This window comes from Dipodomys ordii, unplaced genomic scaffold (genome assembly GCF_000151885.1).
Source record: "Dipodomys ordii isolate 6190 unplaced genomic scaffold, Dord_2.0 Scaffold24, whole genome shotgun sequence".
Taxonomy (NCBI): domain Eukaryota; kingdom Metazoa; phylum Chordata; class Mammalia; order Rodentia; family Heteromyidae; genus Dipodomys; species Dipodomys ordii.
In genome coordinates, this window is record NW_012267240.1 from 13,908,260 (window position 1) to 13,934,619 (window position 26,360).

General features: G+C 39.5%; 1 protein-coding gene across 1 annotated transcript; it reads left to right on the top strand.

The window, feature by feature from the left end:
• Positions 1–21,809, top strand: Hacd1 (3-hydroxyacyl-CoA dehydratase 1). Its single transcript, XM_013014638.1, has 7 exons — positions 1–283; positions 10,567–10,684; positions 10,822–10,840; positions 10,917–11,005; positions 14,551–14,672; positions 19,718–19,896; positions 21,630–21,809. The coding sequence occupies exons 1-7, from the start codon at positions 27–29 to the stop codon at positions 21,710–21,712; spliced, it is 867 nt and encodes a 288-aa protein (XP_012870092.1). The 5' UTR covers positions 1–26; the 3' UTR covers positions 21,713–21,809.
• Positions 21,810–26,360: the final 4,551 nt, after the last annotated feature.

The window sequence follows — 26,360 nt, forward strand, 5'->3', positions numbered from 1 at the left end:
GGCGCCGAGCCCCCTGTGCGCGGTACATGGTGCGCTGGTCCGAGGCGGCGGCAGCGGGCGGCGGCGCTTCAGCCTTGCGCTCGGCCGGACCCCCACCCACTCCCCTGCCCCTGCCGGGCACGACCCCCGGGTGCGAGGCCCTCATGGCGTCCAGCGACGAGGACGGCACCAACGGTGGTGCCCCGGAGGCCGGCGAGGAGAAGGAGGCCACGGGCAAGAGGAGGCGCCTGGGCGTCTTGGCCACAGCTTGGCTCACCTTCTACAACATCGCCATGACCGCCGGGTACGCGCGCCCCCTCCTTCCCCCCCTGCCTCGGGGGGGGGAGGAGGGCTGGGGAGGTCCTTCCCTGCCCCTGGGTGTCTAGCTCGGGAGCGGCCAATCTTCTCCTGGGGGGGGAGAGGTCCTCCTGAACATTCAGAGCTGGGGGCGCGCGGGGGTGGGGCGGGGGGGCCCGCGCCGGCGCGCGCCGGACATTGCTTAATACGGTGCACGGCGTGGCGCGGCGGCCGCGGGGCGCGGGCCGGAGGTTAAGTATAGACCGGGGCAGGAATGCGGGGCCGGTCCGCGGGGGAGGAGGCCGCCCGCCCTGCGTCCGGCCACCCCGGGGAGTTGATCCCGGACTTGTCGGTGACCCCATGCCCCCCTCCCCACAACAGAGTGTCGGCTGGGAGAATGCGTTTCCTCTCCCGCGAGCTCGCCGGCCGGGCACTTTCCTGAACTCGAAAAATAAATTATTATGATTATTAATAATAATGCATGTTATACTTTAGAAGTTCTTCCTTTGGAGAGTTGTGCAAAGTCACTGCTTTATCGGGGTGGAGAGGGGGTGCAGTCGGGGCCCGCATCTTCAGGGTTTCTTGTTCCCTTCCCGATAACCCTCCCTTGGGTGCTTTTGGTTCTGGTTTGGTGTGCTTTGGGAAGTGAGGGTCACACCATGACGGTCGCTGTTCTTCAACGAGCGGTCAAAAGTGATCCTGCTGGAGGAAGGAAAGGTTCTTCCCTGGCCTAACTCGCTTGAAAGACACCCCTTCACCCCCGTCCCCCAAATATCACATGAGAAATGAGCCTAACCTAGATACACCCGAGGAAGCATTTAATGTTTTAAACTTTCTCCAGGGCTGATAGGAACATGTGATTGGCAGCTATCAGATCTTTGAGTATGGTGTTGAACATATGTTACATGCCTTATGATAGTGAATACCAAATAGAAGATTTTTTTTAAGGATTTACTGTATGCCAGAGATTGCCTCATTTCTTTACCCTTCCTCTTTTTCCTTCCTTCCTTCCTTCCTTCCTTCTTGCCTTCTTTCCTTTCTCCCTCCCTCCCTTTCTTCCCCCCTTCCTCCCTTCCAATATACCTTGTTTTTATCACTCTACAATACCAATTCATGATTAGGTTTTGTAGATTACAACAGTAACAAGGCACCAGGACATTGAGTCATTTCCTGGAGATCACCAGCAAGTAAGTGGATTTCTACCCCAATGTCAAGACTCTAGAACTTTACAACTTTCTTTGTGTGTTCCTAAGTTTTAAAATCATGGAAGGAGAAAAAACTAATATGTTTAGAGCAACTGACAAACAGTTCCACTCCCACCATGCACTGCTGCCTTTACACGTGGTACAGGGTGGAGGTGGAAAGACTTGTGTTCCCCCTGGGAGAGTCTTATCCAATTAATACGCTTTCTCAACACCTGCGTGTGTAATTGGCTGGTTATCACTTCTCTTTCTAGCCCACTCTCCATTTTTAAGACACAGTTGCCATTTCAAAACTGAAAATCACTACATAATTACAATCACAAAGAAAAAGTGAAAAGAAAAAAAGTAAAAAGAAAAGACAAAACCTTTAATATTGCTTCCACTGTAATCTAAGGGTTTTAGGCCATCTGTGTTTCAAAGCCATTGCTTCTAATTCCCCCCTTCCAAGATTTCTTTTTTTTTTTTCTTCTTCTTCTTCTGCTCTCTCCTGTGTGAACTAGTACTGGGGCTGGGGTTGGGCACTGTCCTTTAGCTTTTTCACTCAAGGCTAGCACTCTACCACTTGAGCCATAGCTCCTCTTCCTGCTTTGGAGATAAAAGGTCTATGGACTTCCCTGCCCAGGTTGGCTTTGAACCACAATGCTCAGATCTCAGCTTTTTGAGTAGCCAGGATTACAGGCCCCTGGATTCCCATCCCCGTTTTCTTGCATTTGAAATCTTGGTCTCCCTCTTCTGTGTTCATTCTCTCCATCTTTTCTCAGTCTGTTCTACTTTTCTATAATGTCCTCCTTCCTTTGACTTCTAATCAAGACAACATTTGAAGTTTGTGAGGTGTCTTGTCTCATCTGGCACAAAAGTAAATGCTTTCTCCTGTGCATTTCCCCACTTCCTTCCTGTTCTTTCTGTTCTGCCCTAGCAAACCAGTGTGTATCGTAAATTTACCTGTCTCTCTGCCTCTGTTGAGAAGGCCCATAGCTTTTCCTAAGCAGGGGTCACTGTATGGAATAATCCGTCTTGGCAGAGGTTTCCAGAGATGTGGAAGAAGAAGTAAAGTTTGCATATGCAGAGAGTAAACATTTCAAGTGAGATAGATTCTAGAAATAGCCATGGGATGCAGTTCTCCTTATTGCATTGAGGGATGTGTTACGAATGGTGGATAGAAGCAGCAGTGTTAAAACTGAGACAAAAGTATGCCTTTAATGGTGTAGCAGAACATTAACTGAGAGAAGTTCTTTGTATTCGTGTAAGTTGTTTTGCTTACTTTCTTTTTCCCCGAAAGATTTTGGAGTGCTTATTATTTTTTGTGGTAATACAAAAACGATACAATAGTATTTAAGAAGTATAATAAGGGCTGGGAAGTTGGCTCAGTGGTAGAGCGCTTGCCTTGCATGCCTGAGGCCCTGGGTTCCATTCCTCAGCACCACATAAGCAAAAAGAAAAAAGCCAAAAGTGGCGCTGTGGCTCAAGTGGTAGAGCACTAGCCTTGAGTTGAAGAGCTGAGGGACAGCGCCCAGTCCCAGAGTTCAGGCCCCACGATAGGACCCCCCCTCTTCCCCAAAAAGAAGTATAATAAATGTTTATATAAGGATGAAAGGAAAATTGTCTCATTCTGTACACCTAGTGTAGCCTTTCATTTTCCCTCAATATCATTCATGTGAGTATAAAATCTGTAGGTTTTGACCCCAATCTACATCCTCAGGAGGGTTCCACTTGGACATCTTCATTGAAATACTCTGTGTGTGTGTGTGTGTGTGTGTGTGTGTGTGTGTTTAATCTCTTCTGCTTCATGTTTCTGCATTCACCTACTGCCACATAACTATACTATGAATTTTACTAATCGCTGTTTTTGTCTATCACGCCTGTTAAAGTGTAAGCTCTAGGAAGTACTCAAATATATACTGAATGAATGAATGAAACCTTATCCTTACATGCTTCTCTTTCTACCCAATAGTCTATTGAATATGTCTATACTGTTTTTATAAGTATACTTTATATGAATTTATGCAGTGGGATAGAGTTAACGAGCAGTCGAGTTAAATCATGCTTCTAATGACATTTTGATTTTATGTTTTCTGTTGAGTTGGTGACCTTGGATAAATTATGAGCAGAATTACACCCTTCAAGTATGTCAGGATTCTATAGCACTTGCTCACAATATGTTCCTGACTAGGGAAGTGAGCAGCACCCTCACCCCTACCCTGTTTCCAAACAAACACTTGGGTCCACAGTCTTAGTGTGTTGTCCTGGGTTAAGTGAAGGGCATAGGATATGTTTTCCATGACTGCCTTTGAAGAAATCAATACTGGAGACATTTATATATACACAGAAGTTGCAGTAAAAAACAAGAAGGCATATCTTCAGACAAAGGTGTCAGGCAGGGAGAATCAAGAGAAAGCTTTGTGACAGTGACCATGACCATAGCGCTGAGCTTTGAAGGATGAGTAGGGTGTCAGAGGCATGGCTGGGAGACGGCAGGAGTTAGGGTAGAGACGTGAGCTTGTTAGACAGCAACAATGGAGCTACAGTGGAGGTGGGCAGTTAGCCCTGATGATTGCACTGGGCCTTGGGTGCCGTGCTGACATACATGGATTCAAATGCACCATCAGTACAGAAAGATGCTAATTAGGGGTTTTGTTTCGTTTCCCCAACACCCGTTTCTCTTGTGATACTGAGGTTGTGAGTTTTGTCTTACATTTGCTAGGCAAGTTCTTTGCCACTTGAGCCACACTCTCAGCAGATTTTGCTTTCCTTGTTTCTTGTAATAGGGTCTCAACTTTTTGCCCTGCTGGACTGTCTATGCCCTCTGAGTAGCTGGGATGACAGGTGCACACTGCCACATCCAGCTTTTGTTGATTATGATGGGTGTCGCACTCATGTCCAGACTGGCCTCTAACTGAGATCCTCTCTGTCTCTACCTCCTGAGAAGCTAGGATTACAGGCATGAGCCACTGCACCTAGTTTTGTTTCATTCTTTGGAGCTGATTATTCTCGAACATATTATTTAACCTCTCTGGCCCTTAGTTTTTCTCATATGTAAAACTGGATTAATGTAACCACTCTGCTAGATTATTACACGGAGTAGAGAGCTCATAGATAGGCAAGAGATGCTCCCAAGAACTCTCCCATGCACAAACAGTGTTTAAAAATGCCACTTCTCACCCCCTTACTTTAAACTTGCACTTCTTGTGAAAAAGGGAGATGGTTTAAGATGTGCTGTTCATAGTACAGGCAGTATGACTTAATAGAGCAAGGAATCTGACATTTGCTTCTCAAATGTGACACAGTAGCCATATCCTGATGAGGAGGATAGATAGTGTGTGTGGATTTACCACAGAGTTCCCTCTCCCCCCATGAATCTGAGAAATAATCTAGAATTAACTACCACCTTACTGAAATACAGGAAACAGAACATGGTCATTGGCATGTGAGTATCCAATTAGCAAAATCCAGATGGAAGGGAACTGCAGGAAGAATGGAAACTTGCAAAAGAAAGAGAAGGAAGATGAGACGGAGGGAGGAAATGAGGGTCGAGGGAAAAATTGTATACATTGAGCCCTGTAACTAGCCATACCCTGTGGATCCTATTTCAATCATGCTGTAAATAAAATTATGGCAATTTGTACTTTGGCTTCTTGTTTCATGGTAAATAAGAAGTTACTTTAAAAAAATGGAATAGGGCTGGGAAGGTGGCTCAGTAATAGAGCGCTTGCCTTGCATGCTCGAGGCCCTGGGTTCGATTCCTCAGCACCACATAAGAAAAAAGCCGGAAGTGGCGCTGTGCCTCAAGTGGTAGAGCACTAGCCTTGAGCTGAAGAGCTGAGGAACAGCGCCCAGGCCCAGAGTTCAGGCCCCACGACCGGACCCCCCCCAAAAATGGAATAGTGGTATTATAGTTTTTGTCCATTTCCTGGTGTTCATTTCAATAAATATGGTGGGGGAGTTGTTTTATTTTTCAATTTTTTATTGTTAATGTAAAGGTGATGTACCGAGGTGTTACAGTTATAAGTCAGGTAAAGAATACATTTCTTTTGGGGCACTGTCATCGCTTTCCTCACTCCCAGTTTTTCCCTTCCATCCCCACCCCTAAGTATTATAGTTCATTTTCAACATTGTCCAGTAATTTCACCTGTTGTCCCTCTGTTTCTGTGCTTTCCCCTTACACTACCAATGGTATTATGTTTTTTTTATAAAAATCATCATGGGGATATTTAATGAAACATTTGTGAATCATAGAATATTGTTGGGGCCGATTAAAATGATTGGGGGAGGAGAGCTGTGGCAGTTTGGAAGAAACAAGATGAACCATTAGATGATCATTGTTGAGCATGGGTACTGGGCACACAGAGAGGGGTTATTATGCTATTCTCTATAACTTTGTATTCATTTGAAATTGATTACATTTAAAAATTAAAAGGCAGATTTGAAATTTAAATGAGATAGAGGTATAGCTAAGAAATGGTTCCAGTCTTCAGAAAGTCTCAGAAGAAAAAGAAATACCAGAAGACAGCTAGCAAGAAAAGATGAGGTTTTTCATGGTCACTGTATCTGTAAAAGAGAGCAGAAGACCTGTGTTTTGTAAATTATGGTTATTTTATCTTCACGTACTGATTTAAGACTTCCCTGTGGCAAATACTATCACCTATTTATCTCTAATTCCTTCCATAGTAACTAGGTTAGTATTTGCCTTAATAAATGTTGAACCTGAAAGGTGAATAGCTAAATGAGTTAATGAATGATCAAATGAGTGGAACAAGTAAGCAAGGAATCATCTACACACAGAACACTTCTTTATAAGTTACTTCTTTTTATTTTCCACAGATAACCTATTTATCAAGGACTGATTAAATTCATATAATCAATAGCCTAGCATATTTAAAAACCAGAACAGTACATCCCAGATAATTCTTAGTATGAGAAATTCTAATTTCTTTTATAGAGTTTTTTCTTCTTTGCTTTATCACAATCAGTAAACTGATGGATGAAGTCCAAAGTGGGGCCTTTATAGACTCTTTGATTGACCCTCTCTGATGCTGGCTTTAAGAAGTGAACAATTCCATAATCAGATAGCTTATCACCCTACTTACTGAAGAACAGGTACGGTTAGAATAGATATTTCACTGGTCCCTTTGAGTCCCAGAGTGTAAAGAAAGCTATTTTGAACTGTACTTGATCCAATACTGCCACCTATGGACAACAGTAAGACTTGAAATATAATCCATGGCTTTTTGTAAAGTGCTACTCCCAAAATTTATATTTTAAAATGACAGTGAAATTCATCCTTTGATGAAATCTTTCTTATGGTCATAGTTATCTCTCAAACTAACTTATTTCCTTTCATTTGATTTTGCCTAAAAAGAGACAAGAATATAGAAAAGTAAAAGAAGGCATCTTTTGTCTTAAACTCTGGTGTGTGTGTGCGTGCGTGCCTGTGCATGTGCTAGTCTTGGAGCTTAAACTCAGGGCCTGGGCGCTGTCCCTGAGCTGCTTTTGCTCAAGGCTAGCACTCTACCACTTGAGCCATAGCACCACTTCCAATTTTTTCTGTTCATGTGGTATTGAGTTGAACCCAGGGTTCCATGTATACTAGGCAAGCACTCTACCTCTAAGGCACATTCCCAGCCCACTTTTTATTTTCCTATTAAAACCATAGAGACTAGGAGTTGATGATCGGGAAGTTATACATTACAAGCCTGGAGAGTACCTAAAACACTATCCACGTCAGCACTCAAGAATTAGTCTTGAATTCAGTATTGGTTCTCACATGGCTGAGTGGAATCCAGGAAAGCTGTGGCATAGAGGATAGAACCGGACTGAGGTGCAGAGCCTTTATTTCAGCCTACTTCATTATTAACCTACTCTGAGACTTGATGTCTTACTAGGTCTCATCTGAAAAAGTGACCTTCAACTTGATTTTTGAACACTACTATCAGTTAAAATAGTTGAGTGTAGTCTGGGCCTAGAACCTTTAGAATGCATTTGTAATTTAAGTATGCATTACGATTGGAACCAGACCCTGAAGTCATGGTGGATGGCCTGGACCCAGTGTTGGCTCTGGGTCCTGGCTGATTCTGGCTATATGTCCCTGTGACTCTGTTTCCTGGGCGGTAGAATTGGATACTTCTTCATGGGTTACTCTGAGGATTGAATGTTAATACACGGCAGTGTCTGCAATATAGTTGGCAATCCAGAAATACACTTATCCCTGTTTGCTTTCATCCATACTTCTGTTTCGCAAGTCTTCGAATAGTTTCTGACAGTACCTGCTTCTTGTCAGGTTTCATAACTAGGCTGTTTGTGGGTTTTTTTTTTTACCTTATTGGGGATTAAGAGGTCCAGGTTCCTGGAATAAAGGGGTCCTTATACTATTTTCTTATTGTTCTAAACAGCTGCCTGTGTTCCATATTTACCATATTCTGTCAGTAGGGTTTTTGTTTTCTTTCAAAACTCCTTATAAGCTGTGTACTCATAGTAGGCTGTTGAGATTTAAAAAAAATAAAATTGAAACTGCATACTAATAATAGAAACATAAATCTGTTTAAACAGATATTTTGATGATTTCTGATCTTAAAGCCTGGAGAAGCTATTCATTCCCCTGGATGCATCATTTGGGCTTTAGAAAAAGCCTTCCGTTTGCTTTTGTCATTGCAAGGGAAATGAGGAAAATGACATCTCCTTCATGATTCCAGGAAGAATGACAAGCAGATACAAGGAAGCCACTGTTCACAGTGTCCCCTAGATTTTAAGATTCAATTCATTAGATAGAATCCATATTTAATAAACATTTAAGTTGAAAAGCAAGAGTAAATCTATTTTTTTTTCTTTAAAGAAGCAAACACTTTCAACGTAGGCTCACATATGATTATCTGTAATTATTCTGTGGTGTATCAGTTGTTTTAATTGAGTGAAAATTGTGTAAGGAGTCCTACTTATCCCTTTATAGAATTCTTTTATTTTGTTGTTGGTCATGGGGCTTGAACTCTGGGCTCAAGGCAAGCTCTCTAACACTTGAGCCACCATGCCACTTCCGGTTTTCTGGTGGTTGATTAGAGATAAGAGTCTCAGGGCCTTTCCTGCCCAGGCTGACTTTGAACTGTGATCCTCAGATCTCAGCCTCCTGAGTAGCTAGGATTACAGGCATGAGCCACTGGTGCCCCTATATAATTCTTTACTATATATTTATATAGATTACATACATTTACACAGATACAGCTTTTTTTTTTTTTGGTTGTGGGGCCTGAACTCTGGGCCTGGGCTGTCCCTCAGCTCTTCAGCTCAAGCCTAGCGCTCTACCACTTGAGCCACAGCACCACTTCTGGCTTTTTCTGCTTCTGTGGTGCTGAGGAATCGAACCCAGGGCCTCATGCATGCAAGGCAAGCACTCTACCACTGAGCCACCTTCTCAGCCTAGGTACAGCTTTAGATAGGTTTATTTTTTGTGTGCAGTACTGAGCTTTTTCAGTCTTGTCCCGACCCGCAGGACATCAGCGAGGGCAGTGAACCTAAGTTAGAAGGAATGAAGGGAGAAGAGACACGAAGAATGACAGCAAGACAAGGGTTCTGATCAAGCTACAAATTTTTATTTTTCACACAGGGGTATTTATATGCTTGGAATAAGGAAGCTTTTTTCATTGGCCATTAAGGAAGCTTTTTCATTGGCCATAGCAGTACAGGATGTTTACTTAGGGCAGGGGGAAAGGGTGGTTTTAGCAGCTGCAGGATGTTTACTTGGGGCAGGAGGAAAGGGTGGTCCTTAGCAGTTGCAGGATGTTTGCTTAGGGCAGGATGAGGGTGGGATTCTGTAAACTCAGCCTCAAGATGTTCCTGTGAGATAGTCAAGCCTATTATGTTGAGAGACTCAACTTTTGGCTCCCGACAAGTCTCAGTTGGTCCTCTACCATTGAGCCATAGCTCCAGTTCCAGCTGTTTCTTGGTTAATTGGGGAGAAAAGGCTTGCACATTTATCTCCCAGCTTCAAACCCTGATCCTCTGATCTCAGCCTCTTGAGTGGCTAGGATTACAGGTCTGAGCCACCAGTGGCCAGCTCTTCATCGTTTCTTTTTCTCCAAAGATATCCTTATATAATTATTACATGTTGTATGATGATCTAATTTAGCCTGTCAGTTTATTTGCTGGAACCAAAATTACCTGGGCATACTAATTGTCTGTAGGCTTTTTTTTTTTTGTATGTTGTATATACTTTTCCTTGGAGAGTTGATATAAAAATACCACTTGTCTTTTTTTTTTTTTTTACTGTAAGCCTTTTTGTGCAGAAGAAAAAGTAGTACTAGAGTTTTGAACTCAGTGCCATAGCCCTAGCCCTTTGGCTCTGGTTATTTTTAAGCTAGAGTGTTGATTTTTGCCTGAATTGGCCTAGACCATGATCCTCCTATTTACATTTTTGTCCATAGTTGATTGAGATGGGGAGGGGGGAGGAGGGTGTCTCACAAACATTTTGCCCACTCTATGTCCCGAGTAGCTAGTGTCACAGGCATGAGACACAGGCCCCGAACTTTCTTTGGGCTTTTTCAAATCAAATGAATGATCTTACATTTTGTATAAGTTGCAAGGTTTCATTTTCAGGAAGTTCAGTGACTTTTAAACATTGGGATAAAATAACACCTAACCTTTACCATCTCAAACTTGGATAAGCTACAAGTCAGCAGCCGGAGGAACAGTCACATCATTATGCAGCCATGCCATTGTCCCTCTGCCTAAGTTCATCTCTGTACCATTAAATGCTAATTCCCTGCTGTCATCTGTGTCCCTCCCTCTCACTCCCAGCCTCTGGGAACCACTGTTCTATTGGCTGACCCTGCATCTGATTGCTCTCAGTACCTCACAGAAGCAAAATGCACAGTGATTTTTGTTGTTTTTTTTTTCTTTTGTGACTGGTTTCTTTCACGCAGTCCAGTATCCCAGGGCTTATCTTCTGTCAGAGCTGAATGGCATTCCATTCACATGCTTCTATGCTGTCATTCACAGAAACCTGGGTTGATTCCATCTCTTGGCTATGGTAAAGAATGCTGCCATCCACACCTATACAGATTAATTTTGATAGAACTCTACAAAATACTTCTACTTTCTCTAGGTGGTTGGTTCTTGCTATTGCCATGGTCCGCTTTTATATGGAAAAAGGAACACACAGAGGTTTATATAAAAGTATTCAGAAGACACTTAAGTTTTTCCAAACCTTTGCCTTGCTTGAGGTAAGTTTCTTAACGTGTTGTTTTCTATGCTATATAATCGGTTTGAAAATATATTTTGTTGAGCACTATCAATCTTTATCCTAGTTACATACCACCTGTGGTATATCATTGACTTGTGATTTTTTCCCCCCTTACAGATAGCCCACTGTTTAATTGGTGAGTATTTGCTTTTATTTTATATTGTTATCACAGTGGCCATTAGGGCAGTAGTTGACTTGTTTTTCTCTTCAAGGTATTGTTCCTACTTCTGTGCTTGTGACTGGGGTCCAAGTAAGTTCAAGAATCTTCATGGTGTGGCTCATCACTCACAGTATAAAACCGGTAAGTGATGCGCACACTGTCTCCTTGAATCTGCAGGGTAAGTTTTCCTTAATAGGGATCTAAGCTGTTAATATATTTCAGGAAGCAGAACCATTTGGCAAAAAGGATGTGGTCTCAAATTCAATTATCATTGTACATTAGCATATTGCTGCAGTAGACTGACTTTGAATTTAAAAATGAACAAAAGTTGTCATCTTTCATTCTCAATGTATTCTTTTCCTATGTTTTCTGACTTTTTAACTTAACATTCATCTTCTGCCTGAAAACTAATCGAAAGTTTCCTATTGAAGTTTCTTATCAAAGTTATTCTCCTTGATTACATAATTGAACTTTTTGATATAAAGAACTCATTCCTCCCCCCACCCCCACCCCCCTCCTTATTTAGCACTGAGTATTGTAGCAACAGGCATGAAGTGAATGTAATTCTGTGAATCTGATCAGATGGGAAAGACTAAAAGTTAGACTTTTCAATGAAAGAATACCAAATCAGAAGGATCTGACTAGGATGTCAGGGATGGGCTGGAGTACTGTCTTCTCCGTGGCATATAAAGCCCCTGTTTCTCTTCATTTAGAAAAGAACAAAAAAAAATTCCCCACTAAATCTCAGACGGAGGGACTAAATACAACATGGTGACTGTAGTCAGTAACAATGTAAACATACAGTTGAAAATTGATAACAAGAGTAGATTTGAAGTGCCTTCAGCACAAATAAATGAGAAGATAACACCTATGCAAATTGGCTTCATTTAGCCATTCCCGTCATTCATACATATTTTCACACATCAGAAGTGTGTACTATAAATATATACAGTTTTAATTTGTCCATTAAAAATCACTTTCACAAATGAGAGTTGAGAAACTTGGGGACAAGTGAACTTATCATTTACATAGGTATGACAGGAGATAGACCTACTGACCGAATCTAATTCATGGCTTAAACCTGGTAAACAAAACAAACACCACACAGACTCTGTGACGATACTGGACCTTTTAAAGCCATGTCAGAAATATTTCCCAGCTCAACCCTTCTGACCTTCTTGACTGCCTCATACTCTCCTGTCCACTTGAGGACAGATGTCTGGCCTCCATTCCTCACACGCCTTTCTTGTCTCCTCTGTGCTTTGAGGCTGACACCCAACCTCCTCTCTGCTCCCGCAGAGCCTCACTGGCCTCCGGTCTGCATGGGGACAGATCGCTGCCCTTCTGCCCTTTTACTAGTCTACACTTCATCCCTCTTGACTAGGACCTTTCACCCAACTTCCTTGACCCACCTGGTCCGGCACCAGATCGTAATACGCACTTGCCACGCAGGGAGCCAGACTCTACTAAGATTGCTTAAAAGCAGTAGCATCCTATTAACAGCATAGAAGAAAGACTGTGTTAGGCAGTGGATAAATGGAACAGTCAGGACAGGACCACAAGGATCTGAAGAATGAGAGAGAAGAAAGACATAAACAGGAGACCCCCACATTAATTAGAGAGGCACAAAGAAAAGCAATGAGCCCCCAAAGACAAAAACAAACAAACAACAACAAAAAACAGCCTTCTAGGAAAATCAAGGAGATAGGGGGGTTGGGAGAGATAGGTGGAGAATCAAGAAAGGATGCATTGTACTCACAAACTGACATGTTGAATTGAAATTCCTGTGTACAACTACATAAGCATAATAAAAAAATCTTCTATCCATAAGAGAACCTTCTCTGTTCCTTTTATCTTTCACAGGATCTGTCTCTTAGTATTATGATTTCCTTTTATCTGAGAACTGTATTCCACTAGCATCTACCAACCATTCCTTAATTAATTCAGCCATATTTATGGGATACATTCTTCTATCTGGCCTTGTGCTAATTTCTGAGTTTACAGCAGTGAATAAGACAATCTCGACTATTATCACACTGGATGTTGGGGAAGTTACCCAAGTGTTGATTATGTGTCAGGTACTAATTGTGCAGCTACTGTGTGCCTGACACTATAATGTTAACAATATAACATGATTCCCACCCTGTAGCGTCAGTAATGAAGAGAGAAGCTAAAGAGATAGTTACACAAATGCTTGTTTAATTATATTCATGTTCAGTGCTTTGAAATAAGAGCCCCATATGCATTGTAGTGTATTGTTAGGGTTTAGTCTGCTCTACAGAGCTACAGACGGCTTTCCCAAAGAATAGACATACAAGGTAGATACTGACAGATGTTCAAGAGCTAGCTGTAATAATAAAAAAAAGGAATATAAATCAGCCAGGGTTTTAATACATATTTGAAGAACTGTGAGAACCAGGAAGGCGAGGGAGTTACCTGCTCAGGTGAGAGAATTTGGGGAAATGTACTAGTTAGCTTTTGCCTCACTGTGAAAGAAAACTTGCTCCGTTTTAGAGATTTCTGTTCACTATCCTTGGCTCTGTAGATGCTGGGGCCGTGGGGAGGCAGAACATCATGGTGAGGGAAGCTGTGGCAGAGGCTGCCCACTTCATGTGGACAGGAAGGGAGAGAGGAAGGGACCAGGACCAGGTATCACCTTCAAAAGCTTGGCTCCAGTCACCTAACTTCTTCCAGCTAGGCCCCACCTCCTCATGTCTCTACCACCTTCCCCAATAGCGCCACCACCTGGAGATAATCAGTCTACGAATCTGTGGGGGCACTTTTATATTCAAACCTTAACCTTAGGCAAGTTTTCTAGAGTGTGTGATCTTTCTGGTGGATATTTAAAGATGAGGGGAAAAAAATTCACTATGGGAAACAGCAAGGAAATGATGTTCTAGTTAGAAAATACTCACATACATAAAGGCAAAAGTTCTGAGTATTTTTTGGGAAATAACAGCCAGTGTGGGGAGAAAGTAGATAGGAGGGTTAGGGGATTAGGAATGAAGATTAAGGAGAGATTTCTGAGCTCAGGTTATAAGGGACTTTGAATATTGAGCTCAGATGTTAGGATTATCCTTTTATCCTGTTAAGCAATGGGGGGGACCAGTGAACTTTTAAGTCGTAAGATTTAGCTGATCCTGTCTGCTTTGTTTTTAAGAGAAAGCCTTCATCCATGAGAAGAATAAAGAGAGAAGAAACTTAAGAAATAATTAGGCCCTGAATGAAAATAGTAGTAATGGGGACAAAGATGCATGGGGAGATTAGAATTTGTACCATGATAAACAGGGTTGGTAGGATTGAATGACTACTACTAAGTTGGAGCTGGGATGTAGCTCAGTGGCAGAGTGGGTTCAAGCTCCAGCACCACAAAAAAGTAAAAACTTGAAGGGTCAGACTGTTCTTATTCTGCTTCTTCTCAAGTAGTGACATTGTCCTGAGATAGTAAAATTGCTGGCTGGCATGAAGCAAAACCAGCCAGTAGTTGAACATTCCTTTACATAAGGTAGAATTGAACTCTCCTGTTAGAAGAAATTCCAAAATGGGGACTAGTTTCCCCCGTATAGAAAACTTGTCTAATTTGAGCACCCCATGATGATAAATGACAAGAGATAGTTTAAAAAAAAAGTTGAAAAAAAAGGTTGAGGTTTGTACAGCAACTGTGAATTTCTCTGTAATTTCTGCAGATCCAGAATGAAGAGAGCGTGGTGCTTTTCCTGGTCTCCTGGACTGTGACTGAGATAACCCGCTATTCCTTCTACACATTCAGTCTCCTTGACCACTTGCCATACTTCATTAAATGGGCCAGGTGGCGATATCTTGTCCTTTGCTTTCTCTGTCCTCTGCCTGCTGATTTTGTGTGTTCAGCTAACACCAGATTATTAAAACAGGGCTGTAACTCTACAATGCCAGAAATGGCTAGTTTATTCTAGTGATAGTATAACTTATATTCTAAAAGCTTAATTTTAATGATGACTGGAGATGAATCACATCAAAATACATTTAGTGTGAAATCAATATAAAACTAATCATATCCTTAGGTGATCTCAGAAATGGTCGATAGTTTTTCTTGGAAAGCACCCTATTGTGTTAAAGGAACTGTGCTAAAAAAACATATCGTTTTGTGTTAATGATTCACATTCATATTTAATCTGGCAGCCACAATTTTTAATTTCTTACAGGAAAATGCCATTTTGAATCTTACTTTTTAAAAATTTTGCACTAAGTAGCATAAGTATTTCCAAAATCACACATAATAATTGTATTATTTGAAATAATAATCATTTAAAGCAAAAGAGGGAATACTGTTCTTTGTGAAGTTTGAATTCTTCGATAACTGACATTTCCAATTATTCTAAAAGAAAATCTGCTGCTTGGAGAACAAATCACAAGCCTGCATAGATTTGTTCATTGTTTGTTGTATTTATCATAGAAATCACATAACAACAGTGACATGTAATACCTGACTGCCCTCAACCTGAGATGCAGGTGTGCACCAAACAGCTATATCCTCTGAATATAAACACACACAAACTTTTTTTTAGTAGAGTAAGTGTAAGGTGTATATCCCATATTTGTAGGTAAAAAGTATATTCTTAAGTTTTTGTTAAACTACAGAAGAAACACATTTTCATTACAGAAAGCTCTGACAGCAGTATGTATAATAACCACAGAAATGTCCTGGATTCATTATCTCTAGAGGGAAGTAGTATGGAATTTACTCATCAGGACCTTTTCATAATAAAAATATAAAAACACAGATGTGAGTTATTTAAACCTAAACAGGGGTACTAGTACCTTTATACTTTATAGCTATCTATCTATCTATTTAATCTAGCTATCTATATCGATATCTTTTTATATAGAGAGGGATCTATATCTAGTATTATTTAATCTCTAATATTCTAAAGCTGCATACTATCTTTTTTTTAATTTAATTTTATTTTATTTGTGAACATACTGTACAGAGGGGTTACAATTACATGGGCAGGATAATGCGTACATTTCTTACCAAGCATTGAGCTGCATACTATCTTATAATATAATTGAATCACTTCTCGCTTGATAGAATTTAGATAATTTCCAGCCTTCTGATACAATCAGTAACGCTTTGAGATATTATAAACAACTCAGTATCACTATTTGTTATTTTTAAAGCACTGACAGCTAGTTTGAGACTTGTTTTAGATCCCATAAGTTAAAAGCCTAACACTTTCTTCTTTTGTGACTTCTTTTTGAACTCATGAATTATACATGCTCAAATATAATAAATTAGAATATATAAGTAAATCAAAAGGAAGGAAAAAACTTTACAATTACTTATAATCTTTCTACAAGGATATCAGTTTTAGTTGTGTTATATAGTTTTCTTAGACTTTCAAAATGTTCTCTAGCTCTCTTTTAGACATTCTAAAAAGCTTTGAAATTTATCATTTGTGCTGAGATATTATTGTCTGTCAGATGTGTTTTTGTTGGGTTTCATTTTTATAACTGAAAACATAATCTAGAAATTAGGCCTTTATGAGGTTGCCATTTTTGCATGTGTTTGAGTGCATGTCATTTTGCAGGCTAGTCTTCAGACAGTCTGGCACCTTTAAAAATATTAACTCAGGACATCGTTTCCTTTTGTGTGTTCATTTGCCCAACTTGTTTGAAGAAGATACAGAATAGACACTGTACATTTTCCATAGATCTGGAATGTTAATCTTCAATACATTGTCTCTCTGCATTTAAGGGTGTATTCGCATGTCTTGATTGTCTAGAAAAGTACAAAAGTACATTGCTTGTTTAAATTTGCTGTTTTGAAATCATTTGTCAATTGCCTTAATGGGCCATAAGGTGTTGCATAAAACCTTTTCACATTGAAATATATGTGCTAGCTTAAAAGAAGTCATTTGATCTTAATCACAATGATCATTTATACCCAAAATACCTTAAAAAAATCCCAGCTGCCATGATATATTTGTCAACTCCATTAAATAATCTAAAACACTATTCATTTTTAAGTTCAAATGTGGAAGCTATTATTGTGAAATAAAGCTTCATGTTAGAAATGCCTACTGTCATGAGTTGACTCCTCTTAATTCTATGTGTTTGTTGTAAGTGTTCCTGAAAAGATCATAGTAAAGACAATTGCAAGGCTGGGTCATGTTGTCATATTGTTTTTCCATTTTAAATTCAAAAGCACATTTCTTCTGAAGAATTTTGGGTAATAATTGAGAATCCTCAAGGATGCTCCATATCTTTCTAAATGTGAACTACAGATAGCCAGATCTCCCATTGTTGCCCTGAAGTCTTGGATAGTTAATTTAATGAGATCTTTGTAAAATGCAAGCAAGGCCAAATAAATTATGTACTTTGTTTCCATTTAATGAGAACTTTTCACTGTTTAAGGCTTTAAAGAAGTTTATTCTCGGAGTCACTTTTTTCGCCCTCTTAAATAGTAGTACTATTAGCTGTGTGCTGGTGGCTCACACCTTTAATCCTAGCTATTCAGAAGGCTGAGATCTGAGGATCAAGGTTTAAAGCTAGCACAGGCAAGAATGTCTTTGAGACTCTTCTCTCCAATTAAGCATCAAAAAACTGAAGTGGAGCTGTTTCCCAAAATAGTAGAGTGCCGCCTTGACCAAAAAAGCTCAGAGACAGCCCTCAGGCACTGAGTTCAAGCCCTGTGAATGACAAAAACTAAAACAAAATGACCCCCAATATTACTAGAAATCATTTGAATGTCACATGAATAAAAAATAGATGCTCCCTCTAAAGAGAAAAAAAAACCAGATCTTCATAGTTTGGCTATTTTATTTCAAATGAGAATGTGAAATATTTTGTGATGTACAATTTTAAAAGTTGAGATATGAAAATGATATACCAAATGTCCAGAGGACTGGTAAGTTCCAGTGGGCTAGTGAGAACTAGAGCAGGGAGATGGCAAACAGGAAAAGTAAGGTTTTTTTTTCTTTGTTCTCTAGCCATTAATCTATTTAGCAAATGATTCTGCCCTTCTCCCCACGCTATCTCTTGTAGCCGTGGCCCATGAGATTTGCGTGATCTTTTGTCTCCAATCCTCTTCAGCTGACAGGTCAGACTTTTCCTTGTAGATATTTCTTCAAGCCAACGATAGGATTAAACAAAATGCAGATTAATTTGAGCTCCTTTTCAATAAAAAATTTGCTCTTAGTTTTTGAGGGCAACTGTTATTTAACAACTGAGAGAGGAATGGTTTGCCTTAAAGGAGTCATTGCTGTAGATCCTTTAGGCTCTTCCAACTGGAAACCTGGTGGATGCCTGGCTCACTCTACACTTAGAGTAAATAGCCAAATTAATCCCAACTGGTGATTTAGGATTTTTGAGTAGCACTTTCTCTCTCGGCTCTATTTTTTTTGGAGGGGGGGGGCTGGTGGTAGGGCTTGAACTCTGCACTTGGGCGCTGTCCCTCAGCTCTTCAACTCAAGGTGAGCGCTCTGCCACTTGAGCCACAGTGGCACTTGCGATTTTCGGACAGGTTTATTGGAGATAAGAGTCTCATGGCCTTTCCTGCCCAGGCTGGCTTTGAACTGTGATCCTCAGATCTCAGCCTCCTGAGTAGCTAGGATTACAGGTGTGAGCCACTGGCACCCAGCTTCCCAGCTCTATTTTTAACAAGCTAATTCTTATTGTAAGACCCTTCACTTGATTTGACATGAAAGCAGTTTTAGACAATCCTCACTACCTGTGACTTTGGATCTGTGTTCTGCCATGATAACTACTTTTTGGGGGGAGGGAGAGGGGGGTCCAATCGTGGGGCCTGAACTCTGGACCTGGGCACTGTCCCTCAGCTCTTCAGCTCAAGGCTAGTGCTCTACCACTTGAGCCACAGTGCGACTTCCGGCTTTTTCCTTTTTTTTTTTTGCTTATGTGGTGCTGAGGAATTGAACCCAGGGCCTCAGGCATGCAAGGCAAGCGCTCTACCACTGAGCCACCTTCCCAGCCCATGATAACTACTTTTAATTAGTAGCTACAGTTTTCCAAATACTTCTGAAAAATAATTGCTTTGTTTATTTCAAATTTTTAATATAAAATTAGATCATAAGTAGTCTTTTTAAAGAAAACATTTGATCAGTAAGTGACTAGCTGCTGTGAAGTGGAGGTGGGGAGAGTAGTTATGATTGCATGTGCCAAGAAAAGCTACCCTTATAATTCTTTGTTTTTTTTGTGGGGGGAGGGTCCGGTTGTGGGGCTTGAACTCTGGGCCTGGTTGCTGTCCCTCAGCTCTTCAGCTCAAGGCTAGCGCTCTACCACTTGAGCCACAGCACCACTTCTGGCTTTTTTCTTTTTGCTTATGTGGTGCTGGGGAATCGAACCCAGGGCCTCATGCATGCAAAGCAAGCACTCTATCACAGAGCCACTTTCCCAGCCCCTACCTTTATAATTCTTAAAAACAACACTGTATAGACAAGCATGCTGGCACATTCCTATAATCTCAGCTACTGAGGAAACTGAAGCAGGTTTTTTTTGGGCCAAGAGTTTCAGACCAATTATAACATTATAAGGAGACTCTCTCCAAACAAACAAAAAGCTGCATATACCTTTTTAAGTGTATAAAAGTATCTCAGTGGAATAAACTAATGTGACTTCTAATTGTATTAAGAGCTTTCCATTTAGAATGGAAACCGCTATTAGAAAACAGGATGATAATTGATCAGGAAATGATTAAGGCAGAAAAACTAACCTACTTGTGCTAGGTTATTGTAAATATAAACAGAAAGGAGAATTTCAAGGTTTAAATGCAGGAAGAGTTGAAAAGATGATTATCACAAAAGCCAACAAACATCCTAGAACAAATCATTCGCTGATTTTTTTTCTTTCTTCTTCCAGATATAACTTTTTTATCATCTTATATCCTGTTGGAGTTGCTGGTGAACTTCTTACAATCTATGCTGCCTTGCCCTATGTGAAAAAATCAGGAATGTTTTCGATAAGACTTCCTAACAAATACAACGTCTCTTTTGACTATTATTATTTCCTTCTTATAACCATGGCCTCATATATACCATGTAAGTATATATTTATGAGTTCTTTGACTTAACATGATAGGCAAGTTCTTTTTTTGAAAGATATCATAAGCTAGTGTTATAAGCTAGGAAAAATAATTTGAAAAATTGCTTACAAACACATTAAATTGTACAACTTTGATGTGGGGGGTGGAGTGGGGGTGATGGGGGGAAAAGGGAAGGGATGGTAAGGGGAAACAAAGGAGGAGGTAACAATGCTTGATAAGAAATGCACTCATTACCTTGCCCATATAATTGTAACCCCTCTGTACAGTATTTTCACAATAAAAAAATTTCCATCCAATCTCATTCATTTATAATTTAATAATTGAAAGAAATGTGTGAAAACTTTACCATTTGTGAGCAAAAGGGTGAGTAAATTAATGTACGTGATTGCCTTTTCAAATGCCTTTGCTTAATATGATGCAATTATTTAAAAATAATGAAACCGTTTGCAAAGTTGCTTCTGTGAATTGCTTGTATTTGGAACATGAACAGTCTGTCTAAGAGAATGTAAGATGTTCCTTTCTACTGATTACAGATATTTGGAAGAGTCATATAGAAATACTTTTTAGTCTCCATGTTGCTTATTGAAAAATAATAAGGCTGCTATTCTTGAAATATTTTTAATAAAGCATTCTCTCCACTTGATTTCTCATCATCTCTTAGTAGTTGTGGTGTAGTGAGACCCTCTTCACTTCATTTAAGTACTGATAGGGCTATATTTTTAGGTCAAATTTTGATAGCCATGGTCAGGAAATAGGAGAGTAGAACAACTATTCATCCTTTTCAAGACAATTAGAAACTCTGAAATCATTTGGGGTACGAAGATGAAGAAAATTTGTAGACCCTTAACAGCTACAGTGAAATACTAAAAAGTATTTCATTGAAAGGGGATGTACAAATGCAGGTGGCTTACACCTGTAATCCTAGCTACTCAGTAGGAGGCTGAAATCTAAGAATCGCAGTTCAAAGCCAGCCGAGGCAGGAAAACCAGACAGTGGCACAGTAGCTCTAATGGTAGAGCACTCACGTTGAGCTGAAGAGCTGAGGGACAGCGCCCAGGCCCAGAGTTCAAGCCCCATGACTGACCAAAAAAAGAAAAAAGAAAAGGGATGTACAAAAAACCAGACCTTCAGACCTCCAGCTTTGAAGCCCTTCCAAAATACAAGTGGGCTTAGAGGTCAGAGAGTTTTTGTCACTTTATCTTCTACCATGATAGACGGATTCAATGGCAGGGTCTGGCACAGTATTTGAAAGCATCACTGAGTTCTAAATTCAGACCTGGCCATCCAAGTCTTTATGAAGGTGTTTAAGCTTGCTTAAAAAATAAAACTGGGGCTGGGAAGATGGCTCAGTGGTAGAGAGCTTGCCTTGCATGCTTGAGGCCCTGGGTTCAATTCCTCAGCACCACATAAGCAAAATGAAAAAAGCCGGAAGTGGCGCTGTGGCTCAAGTGGTAGAGTGCTCGCCTTGAGCTGAAGAGCTGAGGGACAGCCCAGAGTTCAGGCCCCACAACCGGACCCAAAAAAATAAAACTGAAGAAAATCAAAAGCAAAACCTCTAACCGTTGATACCATTAAAATATTAGCTATGTCTTGTTGGGAATGTCCATGATTACTCATATGCTGAGTTCTGTAAGTATTAGAGGGGTAATAACACCATGTAATGGACAGATTTCAAGCATAAATAATTAATAATAGCTTATCTTTCTTTGGTGTCTTTTTCCATTTCAGTGTTTCCACAACTCTATTTTCATATGTTACGCCAAAGAAGGAAGGTGCTTCTTGGAGAGGTGTTTGTAGAAAAGGATGATTAACCGATCCCTACACACACAGTGCGGTGCTTTTTTTCCACAATAACCAGATTACTTGAGTCCAACTTTTAATAACAAGAATAAACAATTTCATGAAATACCATGGGTTGTACTGCTTATTAAAATATCACTTGAGACATGTGGTATTTGCCAATATTTGTCTTCAACTTTATGCTGTTTTTTAAAAATATATAACAATTGTACAAATCTTAGAGACTTGAAGTAGTTGTTGGTCATTTGGTAAATAATTGGGTATGTTACCTGGGATAAAGCTTTTGTTTTACTGATTTGTTTTGACAGCATATGCTAACAGCTGTTAAAATCAGTATGCAAAAATTAATTTACTAAATAAAACATTGTGATTCTTGCCATTGACATTTATGTGATATTTATAAATGAAAGTAACTAAAAATGATAATAATTTACTAATTATGTATTGAAACCCACAATTTGTGTTTAATAACCATTTTTGGTAGTATGAAGATAGTTTGCTTTAATTCTTAGGTAGATGTAACAATATGCTGATTTACTGGCTGAGTTTAGAGTGAATAAGTAGGATTGCAACAGAAAAGGAATGTTTTGCTTACTGTTGATGTCTTAGCATACTTCTGGCTTCACATGTTGGGCACTTTATGTTCCAATCAATACGTAACATGGAATGTTTCAAAGTTGTGTTATCTTCTTTATTAATTTTCTTTTTTTTTTTTTTTTGGGTCCGGTTGTGGGGCCTGAACTCTGGGCCTGAGCGCTGTCCCTCAGCTCTTCAGCTTAAGGCTAGCGCTCTACCACTTGAGCCACAGCGCCACTTCCGGCTTTTTTCTTTTTGCTTATGTGGTGCTGAGGAATCGAACCCAGGGCCTCAGGCATGCAAGGCAAGCGCCCTACCACTGAGCCAACTTCCCAGCCCATTTATTAATTTTCTTTTCACGTAGAGATTGAGAGTTCAGAACAGTTTGGCAAGCTCATTTCCAATCACTTGAATTTTTAAGGTGCTATTTCTATTGTTACAATATATTTTCATGTTTCCTCTGCAGATGAATGTTTTTAATGAGCAATATGTAGTGGGTTACTACTTCTCAAAATGCTGATATTCGATGTGCTCTTACACTACTGTATTGTATCAGCATCTTCTTGAATTCTTTTCAGTGAGTTCCCCTGCCCCTTTGATATAAGACATTCACATATTTATCTCATCAAAATACCTATCTTGAGCCAGGTTTTGGTGGCATATGCCTGTAATCCTAGCTACTCAGGAGGCTGAGATCTGAGGATCATGATTTGAAGCCAGCCCAAGCAGGAAAGTCTGTGAGATCCTTATCTCCAATAAAATACTCAGAAAAAGTCGGAGAGGGCACTGTGGTAGAGCGCTAGCATTGAGCACAGAGAGGCTCAGGGACAGCACCCAATCCCTGAGTCCAAGCCCCAGGACCAGCAAAAAAGACGAAACAAAAAAAAAAAACATCTTGTGAAAGATATTTTAAGTCTTATTTCTAATTCAACTTTTATTTTTTCTCCAAGCAGCTATATACTTTTTTTAATCCCCTCAAAGTTGTGGATAATTTAAGTTTGATAAAAATGAAAATCCATTGAACTATTTGATAATCTATATATTTATACAGGAAGCCTATCTCAGCTTTACATTTAGTTCAGTATATTCTATAGTATATTCAACCAGTTCTAAACTGTCATTTGTGTAGAAAATAAAGTGTTAAATGATAGTTTGACTTTTAAAAAGAGAAAAAGTGTTTGGAATTCCTTTGCATTGTTTTCTGTGACCATATCTCCTTTTGCATTTCACCCTAAATCACTGTGACTTTTGGAATATGAGTCAGGGGTTAGATCAAATAGAGCTTGAATTCAATCTTGCAGACTCTGACATTTGAAAAACATATACTAAGAAACCCATTACTAGCAACTTGTGATTTTTATCTGGTGACATTCACTAAAAAGTTCTGGCTGTTTTTTAGTTTTTCCTAACGTCAGAGCTTATATTGCAAGTTTTTAAAGTTGTTTTGGAGGTATTAATTTGTATTAATGATTTATATTAATAAACAGCCCTGACAGTCATAACTTACAAAAAGAAACATGCTAAAACATAAAGAAGTTATTTTCACATCTGTAGATTCTCCCTCCTTTCTTCCCCCTCCCTTGCGTTTTTGTGGTGTTAAGGATGGAATCCAGGGCCTTTATCCATGCTAGGCAAGTTCCCTACAACTGAGCCCCCTTTCTCCCCCTTCCCTGCCCATTGTGCTGTCTTTCAGTTTATACTACTTTCTTAGTTTTCCCTTTGTCTTCCATGCTTTTGACATTCTTCAGGAGTTACAGGACAATTGTGGGCAAAAAGGCTCACAATATGTTTTGTAGCTGTTTCTTCTTGATTAGATTTAGTTACCCACTTTCCCCTATACACTGATTTGGTCCATCTCCTAGTGTTGCTAACTTTGATCTTTTAAGGCTTGCATTTTTAATAGTTTGATTGCAGAGTAACACCTATTTATGAAGAAAGTACTACTAATGTCACACCTACTAATGAAGACTTAAGTCTCTTGTTCTACTTCAAAGGAGTTTGAGTTGGCATTGGAATTTGAAATAAAAAGATTAATATGACTCTGATATACAAAGATGAATGTCTTTTTTAAGTGCTGAAAAAGCTCTGAAATCTTTCTATAAATGCAATTTCCAGGCATATTATTAACTCAACCTTTGTGTTGACTTTTATGCCATGAGGCTACACTGTGTAAAATGCTGTGATTAATTAACATAGTTGGATTTTGCTGAAAAATTCTATAGCATTCTGTTGTACATTAGTGCATGCTCTTGCCAGGTTATTCTGCCTTGTTAAAATCATATACAATGTGAACTTAAGATTGCTATAAAATATACTTTATTTCCTATATTTTGATAGTGATGACCTCCTAAATCTTAAACTCAACTTGAAAGTTAAAAGTATTTCTTAATCCATTTAACACTTCGTGGCTTAACTTAGATGATAATTACTGTAGAAACAGGTTTTCAAACGATGCCTTTTAAAAGACTTCTCTGAACACAAAAATCCTTCTCGTGGCTGTGGTGCCAAGAAATATAGCCTCCTTTTAGGTACTCTGAAACTTCAGCCACATTCTCAATACTCTTACTTAATGTGCATTTTTAGCAAGGTCTGTGTTAGATGGGTAATTTAGTCTCCTAGTACATTTAAGAAATGCTGCAAGAGAGGAATACAAAATCAGGAAAGACAATGTTGTACAAATGCCACATGCTCATCGTACCTAAGAGAATGAAGAGTCATTCTTCCAGTTTCTTATGAAAGTAAACACCGTAGTTTTAACTGTATTAAAAAAAACATAAGACAAGTATCAATTTAAAAATGTAGTCAGGGGCTGGGAAGGTGGCTCAGTGGTAGGGCGCTTGCCTTGCATGCCTGAGGCCCTGGGTTCGATTCCTCAGCACCACATAAGCAAAAAGAAAAAAAGCCGGAAGTGGCGCTGTGGCTCAGGTGGTAGAGCGCTAGCCTTGAGCTAAAGAGCTGAGGGATAGTGCCCAGGCCCAGAGTTCAGGCCCCACGACCGGACCCCCCCCCAAAAAAAATGTAGTCAGTTTTTTGTTGTACTGCATTTAAGGACTTGAAATAATAGGTATTATTACATTTTACACTACATCCAATGAGTTTTGGATATCAAAGTCATTAAGTGAATTGAACTATATAGACCTTAAAATGTTGCCTTTTTAAAAAAAATTAAAAAGCATCCACAATACTCCATCTTAGAAATAGATCAAGATTGCAGGAAATGTATATGCTTCTGCTTTTGAGAAATATACATGACAGAAAGTAATTATATTTTGCCTGGATGATTTTTAATTTAATCATAAGTTGACTAAAATAGGCTTGTGGCTAAATTAATGTGTTCAGAAGCTCATTTTATTGAGTTAAACTTTAACTGAACTTTAGTAAAACCCCTACAACAGAAATTAATCTCAAGAACTGAGGAAATGGAATGATTAATTTATAGTAAATGTGATCAAGAAGAAAAAAAACATCTTAAGAACACTTTTCAGCTCAGAGGATGTAGATTTGGGGGTAGCAAATAACATTTTTTTTTGCTTTTTTAATTTTGATTTTTTTATTGTGAAAATACTGTATGGAGGGGTTACAATCACATGAGCAAGGTAATGAGTACATTTCTTATCAAGCATTGTAGCCTCCTCCTTTGTTTCCCCTTCTCATCCCTTCCCATCCTCCTACCCCCCCTCACCCAATCCTCCCCCCCAAGCAAACAACAATTTTTTAAAGTTTCAATTCTAACATTGATATTTTGTTTTGACATTGAATTTATAGCATTAAGATGTTTTACATCTTTTTATGGGAAAAGTGTCAGGAAGCTCAAAATTTCAGAATGGACATTCTGTACAGGTGATTGATTCTCCGTAGTGAGTCATTTGAAGGAACAGTGGTAGGTTGATAAAAAAAAATCTATTACTTTGTGAAAATAGTTATTTTACAGGTGAGATGTTTGTAGTTATCTCATGAAGCATTTCTTTTGCCTTGGAAAGTTTCTTTTTATAATGCTTATGGGGTTATTGTTGAGGTACTGAAGATTGAACTCAGGGCCTCAGATGCTCTACTAGTTGAGCCATGTTCCCAGTCCTTTGGTAT